This window comes from Crotalus tigris, unplaced genomic scaffold (assembly GCF_016545835.1).
Source record: "Crotalus tigris isolate CLP2741 ecotype Arizona unplaced genomic scaffold, ASM1654583v1 scf7180000023772.879304, whole genome shotgun sequence".
NCBI classification, from domain to species: Eukaryota; Metazoa; Chordata; class Lepidosauria; order Squamata; family Viperidae; genus Crotalus; species Crotalus tigris.
The window spans coordinates 726,973-745,615 of NW_024100175.1; the positions used below are offsets into that span (position 1 = coordinate 726,973).

General features: G+C 38.8%; 1 protein-coding gene across 1 annotated transcript in view; it reads right to left on the reverse strand.

The window, feature by feature from the left end:
• The window catches only part of LOC120298189 (parkin coregulated gene protein homolog), a 115,415-nt gene extending 100,042 nt beyond the window's left edge, over nt 1-15,373 (reverse strand). The window contains exons 1-2 of the mRNA XM_039321643.1: nt 15,174-15,373; nt 7,845-7,994 (exon numbers count right to left, since the gene is read on the reverse strand). Coding sequence (XP_039177577.1) covers nt 7,845-7,994; nt 15,174-15,357 — 334 coding nt within the window. The 5' untranslated portion in view covers nt 15,358-15,373. The remainder of the gene's footprint in view (nt 1-7,844; nt 7,995-15,173) is intronic.
• Nucleotides 15,374-18,643: the final 3,270 nt, after the last annotated feature.

Below are 18,643 nucleotides of genomic sequence, written 5' to 3' on the forward strand. Positions count from 1 at the left end.
ATTTTTCAAAGATCTTGGAGCACTGGGGAACTACCAGAGGACTGGAAAAGAGCTGATGTAGTTCCCATCTTCAAAAAAGGGGGAAAATGGACCCAGGAAATTACAGACCTATCAGCCTGACCTCAATACTGGGAAGATTCTGGAAAAGATAGCTGCAGTTGCCAAAAAAGCCAACAGAGTGCTGGGCTGCATTAACAGAAGGATAGAATCAAGTTCACATGAAGTATTAATACCACTTTACAATGCCTTGGTAAGGCCACACTTGGAATACTGCATCCAGTTTTGGTCACCACAATGTAAAAGAGATGTTGAGACTTTAGAAGGAGTACAGAGAAGAGCAACAAAGATGATTAGGGGACTGGAGGCTAAAGCATATAAGGAATGGTTGCTGGAATTGGATATGTCTAGTTTAACGAAGAGAAGAACGAGGGGGGACATAATAGCAGCGCTCCAATATCTCAGGGGCTGCCACAAAGAAGAGGAGTCAAGCTATTTTCCAAAGCACCTGAGGGCAGGACAAGAAGCAACGGATGGAAACTAATCAAGGAGAGAAGCAACCTAGAACTAAAGAGAAACTTCCTGACAGTTAGAACAATTAACCAGTGGAACAACCTGCCTCCAGAAACTGTGAATGCTCCAACACTGGAAGTTTTTAAGAAGAAACTGGACAGCCATTTGTCCAAAATGGTATAGGGTTACCTGCCTGAGCAGGGGGTTGGACTTGATGATCTCCAAGGTCTCTTCCAACTTTCTGATGATGATGATGACGATGACGACGACGATGATGATGATGATGATGATTAGAAAAAAACCCTCACCTTTTTGGCTACCTTCAGCTACCTTGAATTTCATCTGGTTCTTGCTTTGCCCTGTTGCTCTTGTCTTTTCATACTACTTAGAAAAAATATAGCTCTTCCTTTCCTCCTAACTGTTGGAGGATGCATCTAACATTGATCATCTAGGACAGTGGTTCTCAACCTTTCTAATGCCGCGACCCCATAATACAGTTCTCCATGTTGTGGTGACCCCCAACCACTTATACATCACCGGGTGCCAGGGGCGTGGCCAAAGAAAAGGGGGAAAATGGCGGACAGCCTTGTTTGGTGACCCCCGTGAAATGGTCGTTTGACCCCAAATGGGGTCCCGACCCACAGGTTGAGAACCACTGATCTAGGACAGCAGTTCTCAACCTGTGGGTCGCGACCCTTTTGGTGGTCGAATGACACTTTCACAGGGGTCGCCTAAGACCATCGGAAAACACATATTTCCCATGGTCTTAGGAACCGAGACACCGCTCCTCTATCCGGCTGCCAACACCACCCTCCTCCTCCACTGGCTCCTCCACCTCCAGGGCACCCTTCTTCTCTGACAGTGCCTGCTCCTGCCACCGCAGTGCCATCGCGCACGCCCCCGACACCGCCCCGAGCCGGCTCAGCTGCGTGGGCAGCCGGGCCAAGCCGAACAGCCAAGATTTAGGATTTATCCTTTCTCTAATTCTAGCTTTCCAAGAGACAGCTAGAATAAAAAGTATTCTCTGGCCCTCTCAGATGGGAACACAGCCTCTTTTACACACCATAAATCAATGCTTGGCTGCCCTGTTAAGCCATCCAAGCAGAAAACTGTCTTCAGCCAGACAAACAATGGCTTATTTATAGGAAATTTACTGAAGGCTGCCATTGGGCTGCTCTGCCGCTGCCACTGCTGCTGGCTGAACTGAGCTGCGGCGCCGAGCCGATCCCCACGCCTCCTGGTTGCCCGGCCGCGCTCCAACCCTGGTCGCCCTTCGTGCCATGCCGGAGTTTCCCCCGCGCCACCCGGCCCACCTCCCTCACCGTCGGAGGCCACCTCGGCCTTCTGCTGCCTGACACGGCCCTGGGGCTGGTGGGCAGGAGCGGCTCCTTCCCGGCTCGCCAGGCTCCAGGCGGCGGAAGTGGCCAGGTAGCGGCGATGCCCGCATGTGCATCAGAGGCCAGCCGGCCAGGCCAGGAGGGGAGAAGCAGCACCCTTTCGTGTGCGACGAGTCGGGGAAGGGTCGTGGCGGTGAAAGGCTGCGCAGCATGGAAAGGGGCTCCCACAACCCTGCCGTTGCGATGACGATCAGGAGGTTGGAGGGGTGGGCAGGTCCCGGGAAGCAGCTGGGAGAGGACAAGAGGTGCCGGGATGAAGATGGGGGGCTCCAGGTTGGCGGGCGCGAGAGGGCGGTCGGCGGCTCCAAGGTGCATGGATTGTCCGTGCCGCTTCCAAGGCCCCGGAGGTGCCTCAGCTTGGCTCTCTGCCAGGCTGTGGAGAAGTGGGGAATGCTGGGAGTTGCAGTTCATCACCATCTGGAAAAACATGACTCTCCAAAGATTGATCCTTCCTTCCTTCCTTCCATCCATCCATCCACCTCCTTCCCTTCCCCTTCAATCTCTCCTTCCTTCCTTCCTTCCTTCCTTCCTTCCTTCCTTCCTTCCTTCCTTCCTTCCTTCCTTCCTTTCCCCTTCAATCTCCTTCCTTCTCCATCTCCTTCCTTTCCCCTTCAATCTTCCTTCCTTCCTTCCTTCCCCTTCAATCTCTTTCCTTCTCCATCTCCTTCCTTTCCCCTTCAATCTTCCTTCCTTCCTTCCTTCCTTCCTTCCTTCTCCATCCCTTCCCCTTCAATCTCTCTTCTTCCTCCCTTCCTCCCTCCTTCCCTTCCTTCTTTCCCCCTTCAATCTCCTTCCTTCTCCATCTCCTTCCTTTCTCCTTCAATCTTCCTTCCTTCCTTCCATCTCCATCCCTTCCCCTTCAATCTCTCTCCTCCCTCCCTCCCTCCCTCCCTCCCTTCCTTTCCCCTTCAATCTCCTTCCTTCTCCATCTCCTTCCTTTCCCCTTCAATCTTCCTTCCTTTCTTCTCCCTTCAATCTCCTTCCTTCTCCATCTCCTTCCTTTCCCCTTCAATCTTCCTTCCTTCCTTCCATCCATCTCCATCCCTTCCCCTTCAATCTCTCTTTCTTTCCTTCCTTCCTTCCCCCTTCAGTCTCCTTCCTTCTCCATCTCTTTCCTTTTTCCTTCAATCTTCCTTCCTTCCTTCCATCTCCATCTCCATCCCTTCCCCTTCAATCTCTCTCCTTCCTTCCTTCCTTCCTTCCTTCCTTCCTTCCTTCCTTCCTTCCTTCCTTCCTTCCTTCCTTCCTTTCCCCTTCAATCTCCTTCCTTCTCCATCTCCTTTCTTTCCCCTTCAATCTTCCTTCCTTCCTTCCCCTTTCCTCCCTCCCAACATTTTTGAGCAAGGAAGAGTAAGCTTCTCCAGCGAGCATTGCTATATTGTTTTTGTGATTAATCACTATGCTTTAATTATGTTCAACTCATAACAATGAAAATACACCCTGCGTATCAGATATTTACATAATGATTCATAACAGTAGCAAAATTACAGTTATGAGTAGCAACGAAAATAATTTTATATTTGGGGGTCACCACAACATGAGGAACTGTATTAAAGGGACATGGCATTAGGAAGGTTGAGAACCACTGATCTAGGACCAGTATTGTATACAAGTTGTACACTTCTACTTTTCCCCCTCTAATCCAAAAATATTCTATTTTTCCATTTAGTGATACCTGGGCTTAAGATATCATCTTTTAGCACATGTATAGTATCTGAAAATTACACTTTGCAAATACATCTCTCTTTGCTATAGTCTTTCTTCATTTCAGCAAGAATCTCTGTTTCCCTTTCTGCCTTCTTCTATAGCTGAACACTGTAAAAATCATTTGAATCATTTTTTTATATGTTCTCTATTTTCCCCAAAACACTCTGAATTTCTTGCCTCTGTCTTGTGCCCTATGCCCAGACTAGGCTTAAAAATGAAATAAATGAAAAAAATATGAATAAAGAATCTTTGACCACTTTAATTAAAGGACCTGGCATATGAATTAATAATGATTTTTTTCATTTCACTTCTATTCAGTCCGTAAGAAACCATCTTAGCTGTTTCAACATTTATCCATCTAGCTGGTATCTTCTACTTGGATTTGGTAATAGATCTTCATAGAATAGGGAATGTTCCTAAATCTAATATAACCTGAAAATGCAAGGAATTAATCCTGAGACTTTATTTTTTTAATAAAGCAGGTAACATTTTTATTGGCACTACAACAGACTATCAATATATGTTTTCCTTAAAGAATATATAAGAATATAATTGATAGTATGTAGAAATGTCATAAGAAAAATAAAAAATTAAGGCGGCCAATAGATGAATGAAAGTACTAATGAATTCAATGGATTTAAATTCAATATGTTTTAATATGATGGTGTTCAGGAGCAGAGTGCTGGTCAGATCAGTGTTTTCCAATTTAATGACTGACACTCAAATCAAGTGTGCCTTGTATCATTGGGATTGTAAATCTTCTGTAACCACAAAGGGAGTCTCTGACCATGTCCCCCTGATGCACTCAACATGGTTTAACATGTTTTCATCCTGGAAATGCATGCAAGATGACATCGTTAAATCCAACTGGCTATTCCCTGCCTCTTCTGCCAATACTTTTTTTTAAAAAAAGTTTCTGGCAACACAAAAAACAAAAAAGACATGCCATTGCCCAATTAGAGTCAGAGCCACACATATGGAGTGAGTCCTTCCTTCTTAACTTTTTGAATCTTACGTTTACTGTGCACATATCTGGGAGGGGTGAAAACAAAGTGAAGAGCAGAGATACCTTCAGGGAGAATCTGCTTCATGTTTTTACCTGCACTAGATTGAGATCTCATACAGATTTAAGCAACACATTAGAGTGGGGTTTACTAAGTTGTGCTTGTAGGTTATAACTGAGACACTCTACAGTAGCACATATTCAAAGGATCCACTAAATGAAACAATTTCATGCTTAACTTGTGTATGAACATTGTCGCTGTCTCCCATAACCTAACAAATGAAATACCTGGATATTCATACACATTTTCATAGTAAAGATTTCATAAATTTATTTGTGGAAGACATATATATATATATATATATATATATATATATATATATATATATATATATATATATATATATATATATATATATATATATCCAGCATTTATTGAATCATCCCTCTGGCTTATTTATCTTCAATGGACATTACTTTGTTGACACTGAACTTTTATTGAATGAGCCACCATTTTATTGACCAATAGTGTCTGTTTGAGGAGATCAAGAAAGCAGAACAAACATGATCAAATTCATCAACAGTGTCTGTTTGAGGAGAACAAGAACAAAATGATCAAATTCATTCCATTTTCATCTATGTTGTTTTCTGCCTGCAGTTGAGATTTATAGGGCTTTGTTTTAAAATTCTGCATCATTTAATCTGCACAGCACTTCACAAGCTATTATTGATCACTTTTGAATAAAATATACTGATGACAAAATGTTTCTGCTTTCTAAAAGCTCATAAAGACATTATGACTGCTTTTATTTGGCAGCATATTATAGTTGCTAAAGGACAATGCCGATGTTTTCATTCATCCGACAACATTACATTTAAAAACACATACATTTGGCACAGCTATCTAACACTTATCAAAGTAATTTCTGCTCCCTATGCTGATGTTAATATCCATTCAGCATGAGGCTTGATGGAATTTTATGTTAAGCTTTGAAGATATTGTTTGATCTCTTTTCATCTTCTGTTTTCTGCATACAAAACAGTAAAGCATATTTTACTTTTTCTTTTTACCTTCTTACCTTTAACTTAGGTGACTTCATGAATTTACATTTAAAATATGAATAACATAACTTTTACTACTGTAGTAACAACAACAGATGGTAACAAATACTTGTGTCATGATACAGTCAAATATGAAGAGATCTTAAGAAAAACTGCTCACAGGTTATACCCTATTAATTTCAAGAAAGACACTGAATAATATCATACTGTTGACAACAGCTTTAATTCATGCCTCAGGTACAAACCTATGAAAAGCGAATATTAAACCAGGAAGGGTAGCTATTGTGCTTTGACTAGCTGATAATAAATAATATAGCAATATAATACAACAAAGATATACCTATTGTAAAGCCATAGTGCCTTTTTTGCATAATTATAATTATTTGATCAGAGCAAACCTGTATTATAGGTTGAAATATTAATTTCTAAGCATAAACCTTGGTGGTTAAAAGTTTCAGAAGAGCCGGTTAGGATCTGATGTTTGATTCATAAAATCCAGAAGGTAGTGCAAGACCTAAAAATATTAGTATTGTTCCCTGTAAGATCCAATAAATAGGCACTAATTATTTGAAAACATGTTTTTTTCAGAAAAACAAACACAAAGTACACAAATGTAATAAGAAATGAACAAACTGTAACATTCGTTCAAGGGAATAGGAAAACTATTTGTATAGTCATTCAGTGTATGGTTCAAAACTAAAGAGATTATTGCTGCACATAGCTAGCATTAATTCACATTCTTTTAGCTATATCAGAAATTATTCTCTAATGGACATGTTACACAAATCTAGAGTTTCGGGTTCATTAAGAAGCTTTTTCTTCATAACTACTGTCAATGCATCAACCATTTTTTATAACCCTCAATCATTTTTTTTAATTCTATGAAGTAAATTTGAATAAAGGAATAAAGTATACTGTGGCAATATGAGTTTTAAAGGGTAATGACCAATGTAGTTATTATTAAAGCTTCTAAACTTGTTACTGAAACACTAGAGATTTTATGGACAGCTGCCAAATCATATAATTGATTAGCATGCTTTGTAATCATGGTACCTTAATGTGCTTCAATATGCAAAGAGAATCACAGAATAATTTTTCAACTTTCAACCCATTCACATTATATGCCATATAATAAATATTTTTACAAGAATGATAAAAGGCAAGCTGCTAGGTGCATGCATGCAAAGTTTCCTTCATTTTAAGAAGTCAAGACGTTTTTTAAAAAAATACACACTTGGAGTGTGATAAACAGGATTTTTTTGTTTACCGAACTGTTCTGTTTACCCACATCACCAAACCGCTTGACCATTTTATAATGAAATTTTAAATGAGCACATTGCCCTTGAAACTGAATCAACCAATTGCAAGTACTGTAATGGTATTACATCAAAGTTGCTTCTACTCTAAACTACAAATGCAACTTGGAAATGGTTTGACTCAGAAACACTGAGAACACTGAATAAAGCTGAAAATCGCCATCCTGTCCTACCCTAATCAATGCAGATTATGAAGAAAACCAAAGCCTTTCATTCCAGTCATGGGGGAATGAACATGGAAGGGGGGGGGGAACCAAAAAATTGATAGAACCTGCTTGTTTCAGTCTTGCTAAATTCCTATGGGGAGCAGCAAAGCTGACAAGGCACTTTGCTCTTGAAGGTTCTGCTGGTTATATTCAGCCCACTGAAGTGGGGGCTGAAACAGAGGTTTCCTCCAATCAGAAGCCTTTCAAACTAGTTTTATAATCACTCAGCTAATAAAAAAGAACTGCAAATAAATCAATTCAGATCTCAAGACTGGCATTCAGAGCTGTGCAGAATTCTTGTGCGGAGGTATCCAACCTTCATGACAAATTAAAAGGCCAATGCTTGATTTGTTTACTAAAAAGGGAAAAAATACAGTCTATCAATCCACTTAAAGAATGCTACAGTAATTTTAATTACTGGAAAATCATAGAACTGCTCCAGTGGTTATGTAATGTGTTAAATAAGCTGTATACATAAGAAGTAATAAATGCTGGTGTTAATTTCACAGCTTCCCTGGAGAATAAAAGAGAAGAAAGTGCCAAATATATCTTAGTTTATATACTATAGTAAATTCTTACTACATTGCCTTGAGCCCCTCTATACTGAAGGATTTGAAGACACGGCATTGCTAGGATCACTCACCATTCTTATTCTTAAAGATGTTTAAAATAGGGAGAATCTGCCGATAATAGGGCACTAAAGCTTCCCCCACCATATCAGCTGACACCACCAGGTGCTGAAGGACTTTGAGCGTGATGCAGATGACCTGTCGGTTTCGAAGGTTCAGCGCATCTTGGATGAAGGAAAAGAGACAAGCAGAAAACAGAAGAATTAATTTCAAGAACGTATTGGGAAGGGGAGAAATTCTCTAATAGACAAATTTAATTAAACTGTACTCTGTAGGGGATTGTAAGTGGGCCTTTATTAGCCTGGCTTTGAAGGAACCAAGAGATGGATTGCAGTCCCAATGTTATAAAACACTGCCTTGTCTGAGTGTTATTTGTTCCCACAATTTGTGCTGACTCTTCAGTAACCCCAAGAATGAAGTTTATTATTCCTTCTTGCTGCCTGCCTTACTGGTTCCTGCCACCCCCACCCCACCCCACCCCCAGAAAGAGAAGAAAGAAAAAGGAGGGGGGAAACATATCACCAGTAGCAGTGGGACTAAGGGAATTGAAAAGGCAAAAGGATGAAGGTTGACAGGACAGTCTACTCTAACAATTAGCCTGTTTATTTTTGCTTGCTTAGAAATCATTTTATTCTTTTCAATTAACAATTGGTACTATTCGGAGAAAAGAACAATGATAGAAATGTTTACAAAGAAAATGTTTACAAAAAATAAACTTTATTTTTTTTTTAAAAAAAAATCTAACTGATTAAAAAAAAGGATTCTATCCTGCCTTCTTGAGAATTTTCTGTGTAGTGTCAAGCAGCTGGAATTTGCTACTGAAATCAATAACACCTTTTGTCCTGTTCCATTTCAGGTTTCATTCAAAACAAAATAATGTTGTACTCTCCTTTATATTTCAAAATTATACTTTCAAATGTGAATTTAAATTAAAATTTCTTCATGCTCCTGCTCCCCACTCCAAAGTGATATAGTAAGGGAGTAAAGGTCACCAGCTGTAGATTGTTATGAAAAGCTCCATTACAGAGAACAGTTGCACAGTTGCGAAGTGCAAAGCCCCCAACTAACAAACAAAAACTTTCACCACATTCTATCTATTACAGATGTCAAGTTCCAAAAGGAAACTAGAAGGGGGAAATAATGCAAAAATGGATAAGCATGAATATTGCGAATATAGAATGGGATGGAAAGGAAGAACTGCCAAGTTTCCTCCAGCTCCCAGGCTCCCCTTTTGCTTGTTCTTCACTCTCATCCTTCTTCCTTTTTTACCTCTTCTTCTCTTGCAAAACAGTAGCAAGCCTAGCTAAGCAATCTCTTTCTCTGCACAATTTTATTCACTTGCCCGAGTTTTTCCCTCTGCCAGGATTCCATTCCCATATTCAGCAATCAGTTAAACAGGCTGACAAAACCCCAGCGAAGCTGCAACTGCGGGAGTTCTCTTCTGATTATTTAACAACCATCCTACTACATGCAGCCTGTTTATTTGTACATATCTGAAGATTTTTGAGTGCCTCCTCCCAATTAGTTCAGCAAAAAAGTCTGGACTAACAACTTCTCAATTACCCCTGGCTTTAAAAATGATATAAATGCAGTTTTCCATGTTGGAAAACATGCCATGGTTTCGGAAAAACACAGAGTTTAGGAAATGGGAAGAGGAGTTGCCCTTTACCCAATTTCCCTTAAATTATGGGTTCTCAATGATTTCATTCAAACCCATCATTTTGGAGAGAGGCTAGAGATCATTAGTTAAAGGAACAGGACTATGCTTCTTGCCAATAGTCCCAATAGGAAACCTCTAGATCTCCATTATGGAAAACTAGAAAGCTCTAAGCAGTTTGGTGGATGCAATACTTAATTCAAATACACAATGTGAAATATTTTCTGTAGTGTTGCCTCTTGTATAATATTGAAAGGTTAATGTAGCCTTTGGCTCAAACACAATTGTGCACTGCTGCATTAAATTAATTCAGAGACATTAAGAAAATATTTTAAAGACGTTGAATTCTTTGGCTCACCCATTTCTTTATATCCAATCTCTTTAAAATAACTGTTTTTCTCCCTTTCAGTTCAACTGAGTTTTTACCCTGTTGCAGGAGAAATATTTCAAAACATGGCGCAGGTTAACAGTCAGCTATTTGCAATAAAGCTGGTTCATTTCTAACTCAATAAGTAAGTATTGTGCTTGTTGAAAATGCAATAAAGCTATATTTCCTATATTGCACTACTTGAAATTGTGATGAAGCTCCGTTTCCTTAGACAGTATTAAAGTGCAGTGTAATACCTTCTATTACTGTGACTACTCGGATTTATTTCCAGCAACACTGAAAATGAATGAAATGCGCATTTTGTTATGTTTTCTTTAAAAAAAAACAACAGCAATGACATCTATGAACTGGAGAAGCCGGCAATTTTAAATCATGGCTTCCCACTGTTACTGCGTGGTAGGGAAAGAAGCTCACAGAATATCTAGCTACATGAATGAGAAGCACATCTCCCCCTTCCTGCATTTCTTGGATGTAAGTTTTATCCAGCCAAATTGCTGTATAGCATTCTTCTAAGACAGCCTTGGAATCTCTCCCATGGCTGACGCAGATTCAGAATCTCTAAAGAGCATCAGTTAATCAAGCAGCAGCATTAATATAGGAAGACAAGTTAAAACCAATCTCCTAGACAGGAGCTTCATCAGATACCATTTTGTTTGTTTTTATGCTCTTAAATTTACTCTGTGAATTGTTTTATCAGATACTTTACAGGCAATTGTTGGGCAGAAAGAGAAAGAGAAAATATACATTTTCCATTAAAACAAAAAAGACATTAAAATAGAACATATTGTCACAGATAAAAAATTCTTATATGTGAGAGATTATTTTAAATACTCCCTGGAACTGATCATTCCAGAAAATTCCAACAACCTGACTTAAGCTCAATTATAGCTAATGATCACAGAATGAGTACATCTGGTTCCTTGTCCTGGTCAAGCAACAAGGTCACTTCTGCACCACTGATGGCTATGTAGTTGAAATTATGCCCATCTGCAAGCTGGAAACCCCTACTGTAGGTGCCAGATCATTAAAATTTGTAGCTTGGGTTGAGACTAAAGGAGTACAGTAATGATTAATTTGGAAGAGGAGCCAAAAAACAGATGTCATAGAGGGACTGGAAAGATCTTTCTACTTCAGTGCTAACATTTGGATAAGCCCACATTTTTATGCCATCTTTAATATTTGCATGAATTTTACACCTACACTGCCCTTTGAATTTGAATGTATCTCTTTTATGTATTCTAGTTGGTGCTCCTCTCTATCAAATGTAATTAAAGAAGTGCTTAATATTTTATATTATAGTGACAAGTATGCATAGTACTTTAATTCCCCTTTTTAATAAATTATCAAAAAAGAAAACACATTTATATAAGTCATGTGTCTGAGAAATTGTGTAAACCTGTGTGATTTAGTCTAACAATGGAACAATAGGCAAGAAATGTTACCTTTTTTTGGTCAAATTTTGCTATTTTGTTCTTCACAAAGCCTTGTTACTGCTGCATGTTCCATAACTGAAATATTGTGACTGGGTTGAATTAACTTGTAATAGCTTTACATTGAGTAAAGCATCTATTGAGAACTAGAGCCTCAGGTAGTATGTGTGTTCCTTAATCTTGAGTCCTCTACCAGAGGCCTGGGAATTTGAGGGTTTTGTGCAGGATCGTAGCTGTTCCTAGCACTGCATTCTTCCTGGATAGAGAGCTCTGATGTTATTCCTGGGATCTGTTGGAGCCTCTCTCCCACTTTAGACGTCACAGCCCCAATTGCTTATGCCACCAGTGCTTTGGCCTTTTCCTCCAACACCCTCCTCTCTTCCACTACTAGGCCTTGGTATTTCTCCAAAATGCCCAGATAGATAAAATTCTCGAGTTATCCTATGATCTTGAATCTTCCAGTTACTTTTTTCCCCCTCAGAATTTTAGTTTCATCACAGTTCATTTGTAGTTGGCTACCTTGACAATACTTGACTAATTGTTCAAGTTGGTATTTCAAATCTTATTTGTTACATGGAAGAAAGAACAATATCATTTGGGCAAAGCAAAGTACACATTTTCCTTTTGGTTAAACATGGGCAATGGCTATCAACCTGAAGTAATGCAGTTTCCAAATCATTAATCTAGATGTTAGACAACATGGGGGAACCTACTGCATTGTCCTGCACCTTTGCCTCATTGTTACTCGCCTGTGAGCAAATATTTTCTTATACTGTACAATTAACATGCATTATATTGTGTTGATATAAAGCCTATATCATAAACACAAGATACCTGTCATGAAACTAATCCTTTAACTGAACCCCAAATTTGGTTCTATTTACAGAATCAAAAAGTGGCCTTAAAATCTAAAAAAGTGAATAAATGATTTGACTTTTAGGAAAACAAAGTATTTTGCCATTAGGTAAATTAATACAAAATATTGGTCGGTTCTTGAACTGAGGTATACTAAAAACGCATTTAACGAAGTACATGAACCAAAAGAAAATAAAAAGAATTTAAATACAGAGAAATTAATGACGTTAAACCATTTTTATGTTGTGTGACTTATACCCAGTAGCAAAGACACTAGAGTCAGGAGTAGGATTTTCTGCCACTTATTTTACTGAGACATCCAGAAGAACTAATCTTAGTGAGTCTACAGTAATTCCAGCATATACAGGCAGCCCAAGATAAACAAACAACAAAAACTAGATTGCTCTCATGCTTAATTAACCAATAATAAAAATAATAATCCAATGCACTGCACATCAGAAATATTACAATTAGCACCATAAATTTCAAAATATTGTTTCTAAATCAGGAATATATTACAAAGTGGGGGTTTTTTAAAAAAAATCCAAGGCAAAAGTTTATAGTCTGTACAAACTAGCATTTATCAAAAACTCCAGATACTCTGCTATAGGCCTGATAAGCTGCCTAATTAAATCACCAAGTTATTTATCAGGTATGTTATCTAAACAAGGCAACAAGCAGTTCTGACAATCATTTTTCATGTCAGTAGAATCATAAAAGGGCTATGCTAGGGAGAAATTATGGCCATGCCGGCTGAGACAATGAGTGTTATTGTTAAAGATATCTACAGGCCCCAGACTGGGGAAGTTGAGCTCTCCTGGTAGCCCAGACTATTGTAAAAGTTTCTTGAGTTTTGCTTCTGAAGTGTCAATAGATGGATTTTGTGGAGGCCTGTTCAAAGCACTCTCCTCTTAATAAGATTTCCCACTGGTGATCTGCGCAGCAGGCTTGTTCTAGCACAGACGTCCCCAACATTTTGGACACCAGGGACTGGTTACTTGGAGAGAGATTTTTCTGCAGGCCAGAGGGGGTGTGGTTTTGTGTGCTGCCTGCATCCCACAGATGGGGCTTTCCTTGTTTGTGCAGCCCAGTTGCTGGCATGCTGCGGCCCAGTATTGGTCCACGTACCAGGGATTGGGGACCCCTGTTCTAGCAGGCTCTTGCCTTACTGCCCTCTCCAGCTTCAGGTTTTCTGGGCTTAACACCCACATGTGTGCATAGTAGGTCTCTCAATAGAGAGAAGGGAATGGACTGTGCTGTCTTGAAACAAAAACATCAGCCCACTTCTGTGCACCTACAACAAGCAAACAGGATGAGGCAGCCTCACTGCAGCCACTGCAGTTCCATTTCAGCCTAGTTAGCTATTCCTAAATTCATTGCCTTGGCTGCGGTAGCAGAGACTAATCTGGCATTCTTAAGGATTCCTGCCAGAGGGAGCCCCATTGTGTGGTAAGATGCCAGCAGGTTGCCCTTATGGGAGAGAATAGATTATGCCATGGTTTTCCCCTTTCAGAGCCCTAATATCCCAGGTACCTATTTGATTGGCCGTGCATTTCTTTCTCTAACAGCAACCTTGGCTATTATCAAAAGTGTAGCAGAGCATTGTAGTAACTTGTTCACAAGAGGCAGACCAAACCAGCCAGGTACCATTCTAAATTTGCCTATTTAAATTATAAGATTGAGAAATTGTCTTTGGAGAGAGGCTCTGTGCTTGTGCGTAGAAAATGGGGTGATCTATTAGCATTTATAAGAGCTGTGCAGACATAAGCACAACAATATGCTTCTTTTTAGGCCAAAATATTTTAAAATGTTTTAACCATTTTACAAATAGTCCTCAACTTAAGACCCTCTGTTTAGTGACTGTTTAAAGTTATGATGACACTGAAAAGGGTGACATGATGTGATATTGCACTTAGGACCATCAGTGTCCCTGTGGTCACGTGGTCAAAATTTGGGCCCATGGCAATTGGTGTGTATTTATCATGGTTGTAGATGCCGAGGGCCACGTGATCACCATTTGCAACCTTGCCAGCCAGCTTCCAAAAAGCAAAGTCAATGGGGTAAGCCAGATTCATTTAAAAACTATGGCAAAAAAGGTAAAACCAGCACAACTCCCGTAATGACTGCATCACTTAATGAATATATCACTTAGCAACAGGAGTTCCAGTCCCAATTCTGGTCGTAGGTTGAGGACTACCTATACTGAATCCAAATCCTGGCGTATTTCAAAAGAAGGAAGGGTCATTTCACTATTTCCCCCCCAAATAATGCTTGTGTCCTGAAATTATAGTTTGATGTTCAAATATAATTGTGAACACCAAGATTTATCAATTTGCATTATATTGAAGAAGGAAAAAGGGAAGAGTATGCAAGAATAATGCATTCAGGCAGTGGCTCCTGCCTATATTAAGGAGCACAAAGATGTTTAACAGAAATAGAAAATGATCTCCTGATGCGGGAAAACCTGACTTAGAAAGAAAAACAACCAAGCTACTCAAAATAGCAAAATAAAAAAGTTGAGGTACTGCAAACTATTTCTTTTACAGTGTTCTCATATCTTAGTTTGAGGAATATAAAAACAAGAGTGAAAAGAAGTTTAACAACTTACTGTATATACTGTACCATGGTTGGCATTAGAGTAAGAAAAGAACAACTCAGGCAGCACAGTTCTTTGGGCCTTGGTGATGGCCTTACAACTGACTCAGGTTTATCATCTACTACAGTGGTTCTCAACCTTTCTAATGCCGTGACCCCATAATACAGTTCCCCATGTTGTGGTGACCCCCAACCATTTATATATCACCGGGTGCCAGGGGCGTGGCCAAAGAAAAGGGGGAAAAAATGGCGGACAGCCTTGTTTGGCGACCCCCGTGAAATGGTCGTTCGACCCCAAATGGGGTCCCGACCCAAAGGTTGAGAACCACTGATCTACTAGAAATACAAGGCCTGCCATATTTTATTCCTTAATTAGCAGCCTCCAAACCCTAGACCCTATTTCATTCTTCAGACTTACTTTTTATTGGAATAATGAGTTGAGGAATGACAGGAAGGATCTTGTTCCCACCATGCTCCAACATGTCATGGATGCCTTGCCGAGCAAAAAACTCATAAGGAAATTGCATTTCACATAATCCATCGAAAAACAGTGGCAAATAGTGGTGGTAGTCCAATTTTTCAATCTCCACCTGGAAATCCATGCAGAAAAAGAAGTAAGTCAAAATTTATCAACTATGTTGTCCTATTACAATAATCTAAAAGTGTCATTGCAATGTTCTATTGAGCAAGACAAATGTTAGCATCCATTAGGACAGTGTTTCCCAAACTTGACAATTTTAAGGCATGAGGACTTCAACTCCCAGAATTCCACAGCCAGCGTTGCTGGCTGTGGAATTCTGGGAGTTGAAGTCCACATGCCTTAAAATTGTCAAGTTTGGGAAACACTGCATTAGGATATCACTTGATGATGGTTATTCTCTTTCAAAGCAGAAAATAAAAAGGAAACTGATATTTGATGCTTGTATTTCCAAGTATTATTTGATATGCTGCATCCACTCATTCTGAAGGGATAGATCCTTCTGGTGAGGAATAAAGCTGAGTCTAATAAACAACCTACTATGGAAGACTATCAAAATGTATATTGTAAAGCTGAAACTGAAAATAGGAGTGGTTTCCAACATTATATATTACCAATAATAAAACTGGCATTTACATTAGTGCAGAATTTCTAATTATCCTAGTTATATATAACCATAATACATTTTTTTTTCATTACTGACATTACTAAAAACAAAAGATTAAACTGAATTTACTCAAATAGTTTTGAAAACAACATTAATCATATAAATCTGAATGAGTTCACTTTGATGTGATATATCAAGGAAATTATCTGATCAAAGGAATTATGTGATTAATTTATGATCAAAATGCATTTTATAGCATTCTACAGGAGAAAACAAACCCTGTGATGCTGATGATATAAAGTCAATCCCTTTATTTTGAAATGATGATGAGTACAAAAAGTGAGAAAAAACTTTATACTCTTATTGAACTTTCATGGCCTTTTAATGATAGTTTAAGCATTTCAATCATGAGGAACATCGTCCTACTAGTATTTATTCCATCATATTGTAAAATGTATTTTAAAGAATTCCGATGGGTAAGAATATCCCGATATTCTTCTTGATTATTTTTTATTTGAGACAACAAATCTTATTTTATACAACTCTGAGTGAAGTTAAATTTTGTTTTATATAATTTTCAGTTATTACTGTAGGAGATTACCAGGCTGAGTGCAAGGGCAGTGTCAAATGTATCATCAGTTTGGAATCACTGTGTCATCATAAGAGGCCTATGTCAACCCCTTCCTTGAAGTCTGTTGACTTTTATCTAGCGCCAATTTTCCTTGATCATTGATAGATGATGGAATAAACTCATAGTTTTTGAATTCAACCCTGGCTCCTGACTTCCTGTGCCTGACAATTACTATGTATTCTCATTTCCTAGGTAACCTTCATTAATGGAACTTATAATACATTTCTGTTTTATAAGGCTTAATTGACAGAGCACTATTTTTCTCGCAATATCATTAACTTTGGAACAGATTGAAAAAACCCAGCTGAGAGTTGTGTTTCTAAAGTACAGCTGTTTCAAAAACTTGCAGACATTGGCAACTCATGCTACTTTGGAAAAAAATTTAAAACGATATTGGTTTTCTTGAAGAATCTGCTGGGAGGGTGTGAAACCAACTGTTCTTACAGTGTTAAATGTCCTCCCACCACATGGAATCCAGAAATATTTTAGTATTACATTTCACAGCGTGAAACCCTTTGCTTCTCTGTTTATGACTTAGCTTTGAACAGTAACTATTATACAAAAGTTTATAGCTCAAGATAAATAGGATTTTTGTTGTTGTTTACATCCATAACATGCTTCTAAATTTTTCAGTTCCTCCCACAAAAGTATTCTGAATCAAAACTAAAAGTCTCTGGCTGCATTCAACTGAATTTATTGAGACATTGGTACTGACTCGTTGAGTGTATTTTTCCTTTTTCCTCTAAAAAAATATCAAGAATAACTATGAATCAAACACATGCAACACTATATGATCTACAAAAGCAAAAGGGTAATAGAGAATTGATTATTCCCTTTTTCCTGATTTTTTTTAACAACACATCAAGGTATTGCTCCAATGGAAAATATATTATTTTGATAAAGGTACACAAAGGACAGTATGCTATTATCTAGTCATTCTGTCCTTTACTTTTTTTGTTTTAACTAAAGAAAATGGACAACACACTTTGAAGTTTCCCTGAGTATGTTAGATTCAAAACACAATGACCTTTCACACTGTCTAGGAATGATTATATGTGACATATTGTGAACACCTGATCAAACAGCTGCTAAAATAAAGACTCAGATTATTAATATAATACAATGAAAGTACCAGATGATAATGGTTTTGGAACAGCTGCACTGAACTTTCTCGCTTTATTTATAGCTCAAGATCATGCAGGAAATTAAACTATATTATGAGTTGCTTTTGAACTATTTCAAGAGAGAGACATTCGGGCATGCTCTTTACCACTATCTTTAATAAACATATTATTCAGAGATAAAATTATTTCAAATAAACATAGCTATTTTGCAGCAACTCAAAACAGGAATGAGAAAGAAATATCTTTACCAACCCCAAAAGATGGAATATTCCAAATTATTACTATTATTTAATGCTTAAACATGGGCATTTTTCAGTGAGAGGAGCCCTATTAATATATCATCTATGTGTGTGTGGATAGACAGACAGACAGACACACACACACACACACACACACACACACATACCTATGATCATTGTAGCATCCCCATGATCAAACAACTTAGAACTAAGGAGAAACTTCCTGACAGTTAGAACAATTAATCAGTGGAACAGCCTGCCTCCAGAAGTGGTGAATGCTCCAACACTGGAAGTTTTTAAGAAGAAACTGAACAGCCATTTGTCCAAAATGGTATAGGGTTACCTGCCTGAGCAGGGGGTTGGACTTGATGACCTCCAAGGTCGCTTCCAACACCACCACCACCACCACCATCATCATCATCATCATCATCATCATTATTATTATTATTATTATTATTATTATTATTATTATCATCAAAATTTGGGTGCTTAGCAATTACATATATTTATGACACTTGCAGTGTCTTTGAGTCATGTGATCACCATCTGCAACCTTCCCACATGCAAAGCCAGTGGGGGAAGCTAAATTCATTTAATGACTGCCTGATTCCATGGGGCTAGGTTCACCACCAGAGAATGATGTTCTAGACAGCAGGGAGTACAGCAGAAAAGGTGTGTCTTCTGGGTCCTATCAGATGGACCTACTTATCAAACAGGACCTGGGGCATACCGCTTCTGCCGGATCTGCTGGGGGAGATAGATATAGCCAGGAAGAAGCAGTTCCCGAATTAACCTGGTCCCATGCCACG